General features: G+C 46.3%; 1 protein-coding gene across 1 annotated transcript; it reads left to right on the forward strand.

Annotated features, from left to right (window-relative positions):
* The first annotated feature begins 1,086 nt into the window (after positions 1-1,086).
* Cox7a2l (cytochrome c oxidase subunit 7A2 like) lies at positions 1,087-13,235 on the forward strand. The gene is made up of 3 exons (XM_021186569.3): positions 1,087-1,231; positions 11,083-11,211; positions 12,387-13,235. Exons 1-3 carry the CDS (start codon positions 1,160-1,162, stop codon positions 12,525-12,527), a joined length of 342 nt encoding a protein of 113 aa, XP_021042228.1. The 5' UTR covers positions 1,087-1,159; the 3' UTR covers positions 12,528-13,235.
* The last annotated feature ends 4,467 nt before the right edge of the window (positions 13,236-17,702 follow it).

Consider the following 17,702-nt stretch of genomic DNA (forward strand, 5'->3'; position numbering starts at 1 on the left):
TAAGTCACACTGCATGGTGCGGCGGGGTGTAACCATAACCAGGAAGCTGTAACTGCGCATCATCCAAGCAGACGGTAGAGATTTCACAAGTGTTCCCCGTCACCTCCCCTGCATGCGCTTATCTCAAAGAACGGGCCGAGGAAGAGATGAGCAACCAAATGAATGCAGACAAAATCTCACTCTCAAAAGCGCAAGATGCACACACAGGTGCTTTGAGTTTAGATTAAGTCTACACAAAGCCTACAGATTCTTCCCTCTTCTTCTCCCCTCTCTCTCTTTCCTTCCCTCTTCTTCCCTCTCTCTTTTCTCCCTTCCCTCTCTCTTTCCTTTCTTCCCTCTCTCCCCCTTCCTCTTCCCTTCCTCCTTTCCTTCCCTCTTTTCTTCCCTCTTTCCTTTCTTTCCCTCACCTCTTTTTCTCTTCCCCTCTACCCCTTCTCTCCTTTCTTCCTCTCACCATCTCCCTCCTTCCTCTCTCTTCTCTTTTCTCCCCTTTCCTCTTCTCTCTCCTATCTGCTTCTCCCCCTCGCTCTTTCCTTTCCTGTCACTTTTCCCGGCATTGAGACAGGATTTTGCTTACAGGCGATGCACTCACGGCTCCAAAGAGCTGTTCTTGTCTTAACTGAGGTGAAATTCCTAACGACCCTTGGTACATTAAGACGCCTCAACACATACTAATAACCCTGAAATGGGGCGGGACCTGGACCTGACGAGACCCCACCCACGTCCTGGGCCCCGCCCCTGTTTCAGGCCCCGCCCCCGTTCCAGGCCCTGCCCAGAACTCGCTCTGACCGACTGTGGCGCTCTCAGGACCACAGGACGCTTCTTTGTACACAGGACGCTTGCGCATCTGTCAAGGCGTCTTGGCACTGCCCACATCCAAATGAATGGCACAGAGAAGCCTGAGTTTTCGGGAAGCCTCAACACAGCCTCTTTCCATGTGTTTTAGAATTTGTTTTCGTTTCTAGGTCTTGAGAGAGCGCGTTTCCCCCCCCCCCCGACGTTGCTTAGGAGGCTATGTTTTAAGTCAGGCGCTCTCTAGACAGTCCGCATCTTGGATTAAGGTCCTTCCGCTGAGCTTTGGGCGGGCCAAAGGGGAAGCCGGGTCCTTTTCTAGGGCGGTCGCACAGGCAGCGGCGGTGCGAAGCCGGCCTCAGCCAACATGTACTACAAGTTTAGCAGTTTCACGCAGAAGTTGGCTGGAGCTTGGGCTTCGGAAGCCTACACCCCGCAGGTACACTTTTGCCGCGTCGCCTTGGGCCGGAGAACAGCGGCCCGAGGCAGGCAGTCGCGAGGTCCGAGCCGTGAGGGGCTTCTGCCGGCGGACCAGTCCGGCTTGCTGGTGTCTCCTAATGTCCTTAACCACGCAGGCTTGGAGCGGTCCCCGAGGTGTCTGGGTGTGTGCTGCACCTTAGGCGAGGTTTGCATGGCACTGAACTCAGGTCTGATACCTTGCGGGGGTCAAGGTGACCCCTGGGGTGGTTGCTTGTTTAAGGTGGATTTCCCGTAGAATCTGTGAAGGATTGCAGAAGGTGACTTAACTGTGTTTGGGTTTCTGCTCTCTCTGGTTGAGGTGGCCTTTGTGACTTCCTCTTGTTACTGGCCCTGTCACAGCCCAGAAAGCAGCTTTACCCAGCTACCAAATGGAAGACTGGGGAGGGCGGGTTTGAGAAGCTCGCTCATAAGGCATGGGATTATATATATTTATTCTGGGGAAAGCATCGGAAGTGACACCCAACGAGGTTTATGCTTTTGCTAGTTTTAAAGTGGCAGACGGTGACCGTTGACTACTGGGCAATCTGACATTATCCAGGTTCCAGTTAGATCCTATCAATGGCGTCCCCATCTCCAATCTCAGTGTTGTGAAAATGTGGTATTTTAGAGTTCCACTTAATACTGGGTTAGTACTGAACTTGGCAGCCTTAATCTAGTGACCTTGACTGCCCCTTCTAATTCGGGGCAGCATTAACTTGGGTTAAATGTGATGTGTCGAGTGAGCAGCTTTTCTGGCAGATGGTTGGTGCTGGATAAATGCTATATATTCTCCTGAACTGAATCACTGCTCAGCATAGTTCGAGAAGCCTTGGTGGAACACGAAGCTGAAAAACGTTGACTAGAATAGTAAGTGACCTGTATGGGCTGTAAAAGAGATTGTCATTACTGCCTCTTTTCTACCCCTATGGGACACTCCATCTTAAGGGAGAGTGTTTAAGTATGATTTCATTCCGAGAGTAGATGTGCTTTCAGGATAGAGGAGGCCAAGAAGGGTTGTATGGGAAGTTGAGGAGGAAAAGTCTCACGAGTGTTTAGGTGTTCAGTGTCTAGTGCTGTGTTGTGTCTGGTAGCTGCTGAGGCTTTATGAATGTGGTGTTTAACAGACATGGCTGCTAGTAGGCTCTTTGCTGCTGGAGAGATCATAAAGAGAGAGAGAGACCATCGTTCTGTTACAGAAACGTGAAAGGAAGTGAGGAAAATTCGCTCAAAGAACAGTCCAGCGTTAGAAGGGGAGTGAGTGTGGTGTCAGTGGAACCCAGTGTAATGAGTTATAAGGAAAGAACTGCCAGTATGTTGACTGATTTCTTGACAGAAGATGTAGGGAAATGGCTGTTTGCATTATATCATCGTCTATAGTGTATTTTCAATGATAGAGATGGTATGTTACTTTAGGCAAGGTTTGGCATACTTATGCCATGTGACGCACTCCTTTGTTAGTACGTAGACCATTAATTATACCACCTGCAGGAAGGTCTCTCAAACTCGCTTTAAAATCCCTGTCTGCCTTCCTGTTTTGACGTTTATCAATTATAAGTAGTTCTGCCTGTTTTTGAACCCCTGTAAGCCCCACAGAAACCTGACGTTTGAGGTGCCTTCATGTTACGGTGTATGAGTTGTTTGATCATATATGTCACAGTTTGTTTTGTGGTGGTTGTAGATGTGCTTTTTATATTTTGTTTTATGTTTTATGTATATGAGTGTTTTGTTTGCATGCATGTCTGTGCACTTCATACATGCTTAGGCCTGCAGAAGCCAGAGGAGGTTCCAAATCTCCTGGAACTGGAATTACAGACAGTTGTGAGCCACTGTGTGGGTAGAGGGGGTTAAACTTGAGTCCTCTCCAAAGGGCAGCCAGTGCTCTTAACCTGCCCGCACCGTTTCTCTAGTTTCTCTAGAGGTTTTTAGTGGGGATGAAGCAAAGGGTAAGCTTTGTTAGTTAGAAGGAGAAAGTAGAAACTTGATTAAGTGACATTGAAGTAAAATTGGTACTCAGAGTAGGAATTGCCTAACAAGGCCCTTTACATCGACAGGACTTTCAGGATGAGGTGTTTGTTTGCTTGCTTGCTTGGCTTCCTTGAATTCGATTTCATCCTAATGCTAGAATTAATTCCTTCCTTTCTCTCTCTTTTTTAAAGATTCTATCTTTTATTTATTTTATGTATGAGTACACTGTCACTGTCTTCAGACACACCAGAAAGGGCTTCTGGTCCCATAGCAGATGGTTGTGATTCACCGTGTGGTTGCTGGGAATTGAACTCAGAACCTCCTTGAGTAGTCAGTTGCTCTTAACCACTGAGCCATCTCTCCAGTCCTAGAATTTCTAAGTTACTCAAAAGCTTTTATGCATATACTTTTATGGTTGTAGTGATTGAACCCAAGACTTTATTATGCTAGACAAGTGCTTTACCACCGAGCTACATCTCCAGCTCATTACTTTCCTCGGGCTATGTTGAAAGAAGCAGGTTTGGTTGGGCATTCTGTTAATTGTACATTCAGAATGGCTTTCACAGTCCCTGTAGGCTCATGCTCACAGATAGCACTGGGGGAATCAGGAAGGTTAATAAAATGGTCAGGCTGTTCTCTCAACACAAGGGATTTACACCCATTTCCATCCAGAAAGCTGGGACTGGATCTATTCAGTGACCTGGTAATCTTTTGCTATCTGTAGGTCCAGGCTTCACCCCAAACCCCATAGAATATTATGTCTGTTCCAGCCTTCTGAGCATTGTTTCTCAATCACTAGAGCCCATTCTTATGGGAGAGTTCCCATGTGCTTTGCAGAAGAATCTGAGGTGCTTATACCTGACCCTTCCTCCCTGGACCCTTATTTATTTATTTTTTTAAAGATTTATTTATTATTATACATAAGTAGAAGAAGGTGTCAGATCTCATTACGGATGGTTGTGAGCTACCATGTGGTTGCTGGGATTTGAACTCAGGACCTTTGGAAGAACAGTCAGTGCTCTTACCCACTGAGCCATCTCGCCAGCCCCCTAGACCCTTATTCTGAGCACTGTTTCTTGGTCAATAGGACCCATTCTTATGGCAGAGGTCATAGCATCGGTACTTTGCAAAGGAGTGTCTGAGTTTGGGTGTCTTCATTTGATAGTGTCTTACTTAGCTAGAGTGTTTATTGCTAAAGACCATGAGCAAAAGCAGCTTGAGGCGGGAAGGGTTTAGTTTGTCTTTTTAACAACTTCCCTGATCACTGAGTGAAGTCAGAGTGAGAACTGAAGTAGAGGCCATAGAGGAACACTACTTAGTACTTACTGTTGACAATGGATTTATGCCTTAAGCTTTGTTGTGGTAATTGCCAAGAGAGAACTTTTGCCCATAGTTGTACTGTGATTATTAAATATGTCAAAAATAAACTGTTCAGGATCAGACTCTAGAAGTTGAACCAGATTCCCTTCTTGCCTCATGAGACTCACTCCTGCCTGCTCTAGTATTTTCAGGGACACCCCCACCCGACCCCCCAGCTCACTCCCTCTACTTCGCGCTCTGATCTCATCATCAGTAGCATTAGTAGTATATTGTCTTACTTTCTTGGGCACAGTGCACTGTAAAATGAAAATGTTTATAAAGTGAATAAATAACCAAATATAGAAATGCTACTTCTGCAACAGTAGCAGAGAGATTTGTAAATCAACTCGATGGCAACTAATTATTTGAAGAATACTTGATAGTGGCTGATTAAAAAGCATTCATCTTTTTTTGTGACGTGTGCTACAAATAAATGAACATGAAAAGGTACTTGACGTTATTAGTCAATAGGGAAAAGCAAATCAAACAGCACGTCACGTCTGCCAAAGCGCCTGTGATCAAAGGCAGGCAATGGCTTGTGGAAAGGAAGGTGTAGGGAAGCCAGACGCCTACTGCACTGTTGGAGAGATCTTTAACTGGTGTCGCTAGCCACTCTGGAATGTTCTTTGGTAGTGTCTTGGCTAGGGTTTATGGCTGTGATAAAGACCATGACCACAAGCAACTTGGGGAGGACAGGGTTTATTTTGTCTTAGTACTCTCCAGTTACTCGCCATCACTAAATGAAGTCAGAGTAGGAACTGCAGCAGAGGCCATAAAGGAACACTGCTTACAAGCGTGCTCCTCTTGGCTTACTCAGCCTGCTTATAACACCAACCCAGGAGCTGTACCACCCACTGGCCAATCTAGTGGGGGCATTTTCTTAATTGAGAGTCCCCCTTCCCTGATGATTCTAGCTTGTGTCCAGTTGGCAGTTTCTTAAAAAGGGAAATACAGTTTTATTCTGACCCAGCAATTCTAGTTAAGACACTAGAATGATGATCGCTGTGGAGAACCGAGGGACAAGAGGACTGGAGGACTGAGAGACTGAGTGAGTTTGACTGTGGAGGTGAGTCATAAAGGGCCAATGATAAAAGAACTAAATTTTGTAGGAAGTGAGTAGGACATTGGATGCAGAAAGTTAGGTAGCTGTGCCATCTTGTTGATGAACAGCATTCTGGGCATGCAGAAGGAGTATTCAGGATGACGAGGGACTGGGAAGGTGGTAGTGTCCTCCATACAGATGGGGGTCCTGAGAAGCTGATAGTGAGTTTGAGGCATTTGGGGTGTGAGGTGGCACAGGCATGGTGAGGGTGCCCAGCTTCACTTAGAAATGATTTGAGTCTCAGCAATAGAAATGCAGGGAAGAAGGTCTGTATCTAGAATGAGAGTCCCCACTAGAAGGAACAAGCAGGCTGAGCAAGCCATGGGGAATAAGCCAGTCATCAGCACCCCTCCATGGCCCTGCATCAGCTCCTGCCTCCAGGTTCCTGTCCTCTTTGAGTTCCTGTCCTGACTTCCTTCAATGATGAACAGTGATGTGGAGATGTGAGCCATATAAACCCTTCCCTCCCTCCCCAAAAAAGAAATGATTTGAAGCCGGGCGTGGTGGCGCACGCCTTTAATCCCAGCACTCGGGAGGCAGAGGCAGGCGGATTTCTAAGTTCGAGGCCAGCCTGGTCTACAAAGTGAGTTCCAGGACAGCCAGGGCTATACAGAGAAACCCTGTCTCGAAAAACCAAAAAAAAAAAAAAAAAAAAAAGAAATGATTTGAGTCACTGAAGATGAAATCTGGTTTCCAGTCATAAATCAGAGGTGAGCAGGTTGATAGGCTAACACTTACAAACTGTGGTTTTTTTTTTTACTTTATGTGTTACTTGTGAGAGTTTTCCCTGCATGGATGTATGTACGCCACATGCATGCCCAGTGTCCACAGATGTCAGGAGGGAGCATTGAATTCTCTGGAACTAGAGTTACTACCACATGAGTCTTTAGCAAGAACAGATGCTCTTAGCAGAGCCTTCACTCTAGCCCCCGTTAAAAACATTTTTAAAGAATGGAATAATTTTCTATCTCCGCCCTCCTTAGATCTAAAGAGTAAGAATGCTAACCAGTCAGCTTTAGGAGGAAAATCAGGGTTACTTTTTCTTTAAACATTTCAGCTGGCGGCTGGAGAGATGGCTATGCCATTAATTTCAGGGGTCCTAAGTTTAGTTGCCGATACCTGAGTCCATTGACATTCAGCTACCTGTAACTCCAGCCCCTCGGGATCCGATCCTCTCTTGTGGGCTTCTCAGATACACCTGCATTCACATGTACACAGATGTGCCACCACTCCCCCCATAAACACATAACTACATAAAATTTAAAAGTAAGTTGTTTTTTATTTGAGCTGGACAGGTGGTACAGCAGCACCGCCAAGCCTGCTGCTACTCACACTGCACTTAATTACTGTGGTGGTTCTTTAAAAACTGAGCTCAGCATCCTGGGGCAGCTGAGTAACCGCAGCCTGGGTGGGAGAAGCAGGAGGACCAGGGGTTGAAGCTCATCCTTGCTACAGAGGAAGTTCTGGGCAGCCTGAGCTTCCCAAGACCCTGTCCTAAACACAACACAACAAAACAAAACACAACATACACTTTGGAGCAGTTCGAGACTGGAGGTGGCCCTGTCTTCAATTTCCGAGACACATTCCTTCTTTCCCTACTTTTTAGCAATTAGGAAGAATATAAGAGTTGTGAACTGTTTAGAGGTAGGGATTATGTACAGAATCAGCATTATATAGCCTGAGCCGGGCGTGGTGGCTCACGCCTTTAATCCCAGCACTCGGGAGGCAGAGGCAGGCGGATTTCTGAGTTCGAGGACAGCCAGGGCTACACAGAGAAACCCTGTCTCAAAAAAACCAACCAAACAAAAAAAGCATAGCCTGACATCACTTAATTTACTGACTCTCTCAGGGCTTTCCCCTTGCCACAGGAGGGAGGCTCTGCTGGCAAATGCCAGTTAGTAGACTTGAGAGTCTCCTGTGTTGTCATGCTGTCGCCTTGCTAGTGCAGTTAGCTGTCTGGCAAGTGTGTATGGGATGTGCTGTCTATCAGCTGCTTCTGTTAGTCTTGAGAATATGATTAGCGACCAAAGCATGACCAGCACCCTGCGTATGTGGGGCTTCTTCTGTATAAGGGAGATAGTAAATAAAGGCATGCAGTATGTTTAATGGTGGTTAAGTGCTGTGGATTTCAACAAGGTGTTTGCAGCTCAGGAGGAGGACACGCAGCTTTGCAAAGGGCGAGCAGAGCTGATGTGATGCTGTAATTTCATCTCTCAGGAGGCAGAGGTTACAGGATCAGGAGTTCAAGGCCAGCCTGGCCTGCAAGTGAGTTAAAGGCCAGCTCAGGATATGTGGACCTGTTTTAAACAAACAGAAATCAAAACAACATTTTTTTTTTTTTTTGAAAAGTTTCCTTCCCTAAGGTGATGAAAGGTGCTGGGAATGCTCTGTAGAGCCTGAAGAGCCTGCAGGCTGCCTGGGAGGTGCAGGGTTTAAGGAAAAGGAAGGAGCTGAAGTAGGCGAGGGCAGAACAGGGTGCCTGGGCAGCACCACAACTCCAAAGCTTTTAGAACTAAAGTTTGGTTTTTGTTTGCTTGTTTTGGTTTTTCGAGACAGGGTTTCTCTGTGCAGTCCTGGCTGTCCTGGAACTCACTCTGTAGACCAGGCTGGCCTGGAACTCAGAGATCACCTGCTTCTGCCTGTGCCACTGCTGCCAGGTCTAGAACTTGGGATTTTGTTCTGTAAAATGGGCATCTGGGGGAGCTTGAGTGTCCGGAGTGGCAGTACCTGGAAACGTAGGGGCTGTTGACTTTACAGTCGGTGCGTGATTTATCGCGGTGCAGGGAGGTGAAGTATCATGCCCATTCTTCACTGAGGGCCAATAGCTGTACTGTGAGTGGATAGTGTAGTAGGAACAACTGAGCCTCACTGGGGAGAATACAAGGTTCATAATAATTGTAGGAATAAGATCCTGAAATAAGGGCTGAAGAGATGGCTCAGTGGTTAAGAGCACTGACTGCTCTTCCAGAAGTCCTGAGTTCAATTCCCAGCAACCACATGGTGGCTCACAACTATCTGTAATGGGATCTGATGCCCTCTTCTGGTGTGTCAGCGATAGCCTACTCATATACATAAAATAAATAAACATCTTTAAAAAGGTACTGAAATAAGACATAATTTTAAAAGTGTGTTCTGAATTTTGATAAAGAGTATATGGAATTATTTAAAAGCTGTTGAGAGCCGGGTGTGGTGGCACACGCCTTTAATCCCAGGATTTGGGAGGCAGAGGCAGGCAGATTTCTGAGTTTGAGGCCAGCCTACAAGGTGAGTTCCAGGACAGCCAGGGCTATACAGAGAAACCATATCTCGAAAAAAACAAAGAAAAAAAAAGCTGTTGAGCTAGCTGATGTTCTTGTGCATGTCTAGTGTAGAGTAGGTGATGGTCATACCTGCCGATCGCGTGAGTGGATTGCCTTAGGCCATTCCCAAACCACAGCAACCTTACTTCAGAACCTTATTTGTTTGGTCTTGGTTTTGGGTTTCATTAATTCTCGTGCCTGGTTGGTAGGGACAACATTAGTGGGTTTTTGTTTTCTGTTTTTGTAATTCATTTTTATCTGGCCTCCTTCCACTTTCTAGAAGTGTTATCTTTTAATATCTAATCTTTAGATCTTGTCAGTTATAAATTTGAGAAATAAAGACTCGAGTCAAGACTTCAAACTTCTTTCAAACGTAACATTCTATTTTTCCCAGTTAGAATCTGAAGGGATCATTTCACTGGCTGGTAAGTCTCAGCTTTCAACTTTAGTGTGCAGTGTTGCTGTGGAGAAATGTGGGCATAAGTTACTTTGCAGCTTGTATCTAAAGATAAAAAGCAAAATAGTTCCCTTTAGGTTTGGGTTTGTTTGTTTTGTGGTCATGGCTATATGTGCTAGGCAGGGACTCTGACAGGAGCTGCACCCTCCGCCTGCTCTGCAGTTCTTAGAACATAGCAAGAAGGCAGCCCTGATCCCAGCGCTCAGGCAGGGCAGGTGGGTCTTACTGAGTTCAAGGCTGACCTGCTCTCAGGAGCCTCGTGATCATTGGAGGGTACACAGTTAGACCCTGTCTGAAACAACACGACCCTTCTAGTGGCTTATTGAGATGTAATCAGGATGCTATACATGCAGCTCCACCATTTAAAGTGTCTAGTTTGAAAGTGTGGTGGTGTGTACCTATAGCCCAGTGAGGCCAGGGGTTGGAGGCCAATCTGAGCTCATAGCAAGCCTCCCAAGTGCATCTTGACCGCAGCCCTATCTATATTAAGGTTTATTTTTAGCCAGAAGTGATGCCACATACTTATTAGTCTCACCTCTTGGGAGGCAGGAGAAGGTGATCTTTATAAATTTGAGACCAGCTTGGTTTATACATCAAATTCCAGGCCATTCTCCAAACATAAGCAAGGTTTATTTTTATTGTTTTTAAACTGTATGTCTGTGTGTATGTGTACACCTGTGTTTGGGTGCTTATATAGTCAAGAGCTATCAGGTCCCCAGAAGCTAGAGTTTCCAGTGGTTGTGAGCCATACATGCCATGTGGATGCTGAGAGCTGAGCTTGTGTCTTCTGCAACAGCGGTGCACGCTCATTAATGGCTGACCCTTGTCTCCAGCCCCCACAGTTAATTTTAGACCACTTGCAGAACTTCAGAAAGAAAGCTGTCTCCCTCATCCAGCACCCTCTTGTGCTAAGCAGCAGTCATTTACCTCTGGTCTGCATTGCTGTTAATGGCAACATGGAATGGGCAGCCCTGGCTGTCCTGTAACTCCCTCTGTAGACCAGGTTGGCCTCTACCTCAGAAATCTTCCTGTCTGTGCCTCCTAAGCGCTTGGAATAAAGGTGTGGGCTACCACAGTGTAGTTGCACTGTGGATTCTGTGTATGTGTGCATGCATAGGTAAGGCAGAGGTCAGCCTAGTTCTCAGGAGCCATCCACTTTATGTATTTATTAAGTTTCTCACTGGGCCCTGGTGCTCTTTAATCAGACTGAGTCCCAGGAATCTGCCTATTCCCACTCTGCCTCCCAGTGTTGGGTTACAAGGTGATGCAGCCATCCCCAGCAGCTTACATGGTGCTTGGGAGTGAGCTCAGGCCTCCTTACAAGCAGGCACTTTACTGACTTACCTAGCTCTGCCTTAGTACATCGTTCAGACAGATGAGAAGAGGGGACGTCGGAGTCCTTGTAGACAGTACTTCTTGAGGCTCACGTGGGGCCTTCCTTGTCTTTCCCATCTCATTGGTAGAGTTCTTGACAGTTTGCTTGGAAGCTACTAAGGGTATCGTGTCAGAGGGTTGAGAACCACCTAAAGGCCCCACAATGCAAGTGACAGAGACCCTGTTCTGGCCCTTACACACTTAGTGCTGCCTCCGGAAATAGCTCAGCTGCCCAGACAAACTCATGGCTTCTGTTGCCTTTTGCTGTCCTGCAGGGGTTAAAGCCAGTTTCCACAGAAGCACCACCTATCATATTTGCCACACCAACCAAACTGACCTCCAGTGTGACAGCATATGATTATGCTGGGAAGAACAAAGTTCCAGAGCTGCAGAAGTTTTTCCAGGTGAGTGAAGATGGGAACACAGAACTGTGAAATGCACACACATGCGTGTTGGCTGGGAGCTTCTAAAACTGACTTGACTTTAGTGTTGTTTTCTCCCCAGCCTCCTTTTCTTAAGGAGAACTCTTTACTTCAGTTTGGTCCGTTGACTAATAATGGAACCTTTGTACAGGTAGATGCTGGTAACAGGGACGTGGCTAATGACCTCATTGCACTAACACAGATTTCAGACTGCTTGTAATCATTGAGAACACAGGAGCATGTGTAATGAATAACACTGAATCAGCCAGTATCTATTAATGCTTGCCACACATGCAGTGACTTCAGAAAAATCTGTCTCTGTGTGTCTGTGTTTCTGTCTGTGTGTGTGTCTTGTCTGGGTCTGTGTAGAGATCAGGTGAGGCTGTTAAATCCGCTGGAGCTGAAGTTACAGGTTGTAGGAACTGACCTGAGAGCAGCAATAGTTTGTAACTGCTGGGCCGTCTTGCCAGCCCTATACAGTGACTTGGCTTGTAACTGCTGAGCCATCTTGCCAGCCCTATGCAGTGACTTTTGGCAACCAGTTTTCTTCTGTTTGGCTTGCTTGGTGCTATAGTTCACTACGCTACTGGTGGAAGTTGGGAAGCCCTCTTAGGTAGGTCATCAACAGAGAGAAGCCAGAATTGACACTTGAATGTGATTAATTTGTTTAGAGATAATCAAGAACCTAGTGACCTGACTGTCAAGCGCTGGGGAGTGACAGCCCACTCACTACAGCTATCCTTAGAGGGTTGCCTCCCCTACAAGAGTATATCCAGGTTCAGGTCCATCCTGGCTGTAGAGCACTTTCATGTTGTTCAGTGTAAGTCTTTTAAATCTAATGAGTGAGATTTAAGGAGCCTTTGGAGACTGCACAGAATGAGTTTAGGGTCCTACAGAGTCTTTATCTTCAAACGTCTCCAGGGCTCTGCCCTTGCCAACTGAGACTGTGGTACAGGCCTTAGAAACATGGATGTGGCTGTAGAGAGTGACTGCAGGCTTATCAGGAAGTACGCCTGTGTTCTGCCACACTGGTGCATCCCAGTTGCCCGCTATATTGTGTTTGTGGAGTAGTTTTCACGATGGAGAGAATTTTCTTCTTTGCTTTGTAGTAAAATCTGTTCTTTCCAGCCAACTCACTGTTCTTTCTTGCTTTGCAGAAGGCTGATGGTGTGCCCATCCACCTGAAACGAGGCCTTCCAGACCAAATGCTTTACCGGACCACCATGGCTTTGACACTGGGAGGGACCATCTACTGCCTGATCGCCCTCTATATGGCCTCGCAGCCCAGAAACAAATGAGCTTGCCTGTGGAGGACTGGTTCACTTTGTGACACAAACCCTTTGAATCCTCACGTTTCATGTTTTCCACTTGGATAGTCTACTTAACATTTTGCAAACAAAGGAAAAGATAAGAATACATTGTTTTGATTTGTTTATGGTGTGCAGATGGCCTGTCAGATGTCAGAGCTTGTTTGACAGTTAAAACTATTGTTTAAGAAAATGTCACTGAGCCATCACTGAGCTGTGCTTCTGCTCCTGATTTCCCTGGAGCTCTGCCGGAAAGTTGCTCTCCAGCTCATTCGTGGCCAGCAGTGCTCAGGGCCTCCGGGACTCAGGTGGTGTCTAAGCAGGAAGCGCAGAAGCCTTTTGGGGTGTAGGTGTGATTGAGGAAGGAAAACAAAAGCCAGGGGACAGGTGGCGAAGTGAGGGCTGAGTTAGCCACCCTAGGGATTGCTCCGCCTTGCAGAAAACGTTGAGAGGAATGATTAGCAACCTGCCTCTATTTGTTGGGCAGTTGGTTTCAAAGGGTTGTGTGTCTCGCCCAGAACTTAGGGAAATGTGTGTTTGTTCCATCGTGGGAGGAGCACCTGTCAGTGCTTCACGTTAGACAGCTGTGTCAGGAGCTCTCCTTTAATAATGCTACGGCTTTACGTTATGATTGACCCGACTGCGGAATAAACACTGGAATAAAGATGTTTTTAGTTTGTTTGTTTTTTGTTTTTTTGAGCCAGTGTCTTGCTCTGTTTCATTGGCTCACCTGAAACTCACTCTGTAGATCAGGCTGGCCTCAAACTCACAAAGACCTGCCCACGTCTGCCTTGGGAGTGTAGGGATTAAAGGTGTGCCCCTCCATGCACAGTTTGAGAGTTCTTTTCAAAAGAACCATAGGGGACTGAGGTTCCCTAAACCTGAGCTTTGATTTCTTTTTAATTAGCCACCAAGCCTTTTTTTAAAATTTATTTATTTAATATGTGTTTTTTACTCATAAGACTGTATGTGAACCTGGTGCCCATGAAGCTCAGAAGAGGCTGTCTGATCCCCTGGGACTAGAATTTCAGTGGGTTTTGAACCTTCCTTCTGGGAATTGAACCTTCTGCAAGATCAAGTGCTCTTAGTCACTGAGCCATCTCTCTAGCCCCAGCCCCATCTTTACAAGACAGTTTCTCAGAGTCCAGTAATAGGATTGTTGATCTCCATGTAGTTCCTATGAAAGACTCCTGAAGGGAGACCCTCACTCAAGTCTCAGGAAAATAGCGGACCCCCAAGAACTCACGAGAGACCAAGCTTGATGCAAACCACACGAGGCTTTATTCTGGGAAAGCCAGAGCTCTGGCGACGACTCATATCCCATGCAGGGGTAGAGGAGTCAACCCCGAGGGGAAAGGGGTCCCAGTTTTTATAGGCCCTCAGGGGGGGAAAGAAGGAGGGAGTAGGGGATTTCCAGATCTAAACAATGTCTATTCTCAGGAAATGGGTATGGGAGGGGTACAAGGAAAGAGTCTGGTGCAGGTGCAGCAACTCCGGATTGGCCCGGCTGTGGTTGCTGGGAAAGAGTCAGAAAATCTCCCCAGCAACCAATATCACAAACACCTGGCAATGGGCTTCAGCAGTGGGCACACACATGGGTTCAAGGAATGGTCAAAACATTGGCAGACACACGGGTTCTAGGAGCGGCCAGAGCATTGTGCACCTCTATTTTTCTAAATCAGTGAAGCTAGTTCTGCTAACACTGAAATCTATTTTCCCAATTTCAGGACTTCTGTGACCTTTTACATTCTGTCAGGATCTTTCACCTAAGACTCCCGCTTGCTCCTTAGTGAAAAGGCCCTGTAAAATGCACAGTTCACTTAAGACACTACTTACCCACTTGTTAGACCTAACTTACTCTCTTTCGGTGCCGAAAGCAGGCATCGTGCTCATAAGCTGATGTCATAGCAGAGAACAGTGCCCCCTTGAGAGAATTGTGGTGTTAGTTCATACCTGTCCTCTCATACTCTGGAGGCTGAGGCAGGACCAGAAGTTTGTGACTTGAGCTACAGTAGACCCTGTCCCAAAGGAAATATGCAATAGTGGACGATTTATATATATACTAATAGGGCTCAGTGATTAAGAACTTGTGTGTTCTTCTAGAGGACCTGGATTCGATTCCCAGCACCCACATACAGTTTATCACCATCTATAGCTCCAGCTCCTGGGGATCTGACACTGGAATCCTAGGAATTCTGGCCCTCTGCAGGCACCAGGCATGCACATGGTGATACACATACACCCTCACAGAGAAAAGAGTTTTCTTTTTAATTTAGATTTATTTATGTGTATGTGTACTTGACCTGCATGTGTGTATGTTGTGGTGCCCAAGGAGATGAAAACAGGCCCTGGATCTGCAGTTACATGTGGATAGTTGTGTACCTCGCAGGCATTGGGAAGGAAGCCGAGTGAGGCCGTTGGAATAAGAATTGCCCTTATAGGCTCAAATATTTGACTGATTAGTCACCAGGGAGTGGCACTGTTTGAAAGGATTAGAAAGATTAAGAGGTGTGACCTTGTTGGAGGAAGTGTGTCACTGACCTAGGCTTTGAAGATTCAAAAGCCCAAGCCAGGGCCACAGTCACCCTATCTCAGCCTGTTCCCCAGCTGTATCTCAGTAACTTACCAACCACAGCCCAAAAACAAAACCCAGATTCCAACTCAAGTGTGAGTTGTGGCTACTTAAAAGATCAGGGGTGCGTCAGAGGGGAGGAGATAATGGGAACACTAACCAAAGAAAAAGCCTCTGGTTGGGATGTAGTTCATTTGGTTTCTCAGGATTGTTTCTGTCTCAGTTGGGGTTTCTATTGTGATACAATGGCATGAGCAAAGCACCTTGGGAAGGGAAGGATTTATTTTACAGTTTGAAGGCCATTGTCCAGGGAAGTCAGGACAGGAATTGAGAGCAGGAACTGGGAGGTGGGAACAGAGGGTATGGAAAGTGCCGCCTGCTGCCTCACTTGTCTCTTGTTCAGCTTGCCTTTCCTGTAGTCCCCAGGGCCACCACCCCAGGGATGCCAATGCCTACAGTGAGCCTGGCCCCTCCGCACCAATCATCAATCAAGAAAATGTTCACGGGCAAAATGAATGGAGGCATCGACTCAATCGAGAGTCTTTCTGGGGGCTGGAGAGATGGCTTAGCAGTTAAGTGCACTGGCTGCTCTTCCAGAGGTCCTGAGTTCAATTCCCAGCAACCACATGGTGGCTCATAACCATCTGTGATAGGATCTGACGCCCTCTTCAGGCAGGGGGGTGTATATGCAGCAGAGCACTCAGACATTAAATAAATAAAAAAAAAAAAAAAAAAAAAAAAGGAGAGTCCTTCCAGGGTGACTCTAGCTTGTACCAAGGTCACATGAAGCTAGCCATTGTTAATTTGATAGCACTGCAGCGCTACTAAGCAATAACCTTTGCTTTTTTGTTCACCCTCAAGATCTCATTACTGTTAACAGTATAAAGCATTCCGAGTTTTAGCCAGGCAGTGGTGGCGCACGCCTTTAATCCCAGCACTTGGGAGGCAGAGGCAGGCAGATTTCTCTGTTCCAGGACAGCCCGGTCTACAGAGTGAGTTCCAGGACAGCCAGGGCTACACAGAGAAATCCTGTCTTGAAAAACCAAAAAAAAAAAAAAAAAAAAATCCAAGTTTTAAAGTCTCATAGCCTTTAAATTTAGTCTCTTGAGGTGTAGCTCTGAGTTCAAGAATGGATTTCAGAACAACCGAGAAATTTCATCTCAACAAGCATTTAATCTCTTCAAAATACCGTGTTTCTCTAACATTCCAAAGTTTCTACTGTGAGCTCCTTTGGCACAGTGAACATCTAAGTCAAGGAAGACCAAGTACAGCAGTGCAGATAATTCTGTCCAGTGTCTGGAATTTTGTGACAGTCCTTTGGGTTCCCAAGGGCCTAGGTATTTTTATTTCTCTTGCTCTGCCATTTAAAGCCTACACAGCTTATTTCCAAGGTTCTGACTGGCTCTATACCATACCTGCTATAGTACTTGGTAGTGGTTCCAAGGCACTGAAAATGCTGGGGTTTCCACTGCAACTGGGCTCCAATGTCACAATGATCTCTCCTGGGTTCTCTTCAGGGACTAACTCAGCCAGGTGTTGCCAAGCTTCAACCTTTGTCCCTTCTATCCTGAGGTTTCCACTGCTCCTGATGCTGTCCCTACACCAATGACATCTGGCCTCTCACAATGCCAAGCCTCAGTTGTTCTCCACAATCCCTTCATGCCTTCAAAACCAGTACTACCCAGAAACTGAGACATTGCCAAGTTTGGCTGGCAGCACAAGGTGCAGCAATGGCTGCCTTCGGAATACAGCTTCTGTGTGCTGACCCTGAGGAAGCTTTCTAAAACATTTTCCCTCAGTGATGCTCATCTTTCAGTCAGCTGTATCTTCAGCCCCAACTGACCAGCAAAGCAAAAGTTTCACTATGGTGGTTATTAAGGCAAAGTAGCACTTGATTGGCCTTGATAGGAAGTCCACAGCCAGTCCTCTGCTGTCCACATCACTCAGCATTATTTTCTTAATACCTGCAACAGCTCGAACACCCAGCTTTTCCAGCCCAAAGTTCTAAAATTCTCAATCCTTCCTAAAACCATATGATTAGATCTGTTACAGCAATACCCCACTCCTGATACTAATTTCTGTCTTTGTTAGGGTTTCTATTGCCATGATAAAGCAGCGTGGCCCGAAGTACCTCATAGAGGACAAGGGTTTATTTTATCTTAAAAATTTACAATCCATCATCCAGAGAAGAAGGCAGGAACCTGGAGACAGGAGCTGGTGCAGAGGCCCTGCCCTGGAGGAGTACTTCTCATGAACTTGCCTCTCATGGCTTGCTCAGTTTGCTTACAGCACCTGCTCAGGGGACATACTACCCATAGGTTGTTAGGCCCTCTCACATCGATCACCATACTTATCCAGAAAATACACCAGAGGCTTGCTGACAGACAAATCTTGGGAGTCATTTTCTCAACTGAGAACCCCTCTTCCCAAGTGTCTCTAGCTTGTGTCAAGTTGACATGGAACTAGCCCAGGATGCTTGGTAAGGTACTTGCCTAGTATGGTGGTAATGGTCCTAATAGCTGGGAGGTGGTGGCACACAGCTTTAGTCCCATCACTCAAGAGGCCGAGGCAGGCAAATCTTGAGTTTGAGGCCA

This window comes from Mus caroli, unplaced genomic scaffold (assembly GCF_978045245.1).
Source record: "Mus caroli unplaced genomic scaffold, Mus_caroli_1 scaffold_18, whole genome shotgun sequence".
In the NCBI taxonomy this organism is placed as follows: Eukaryota; Metazoa; Chordata; class Mammalia; order Rodentia; family Muridae; genus Mus; species Mus caroli.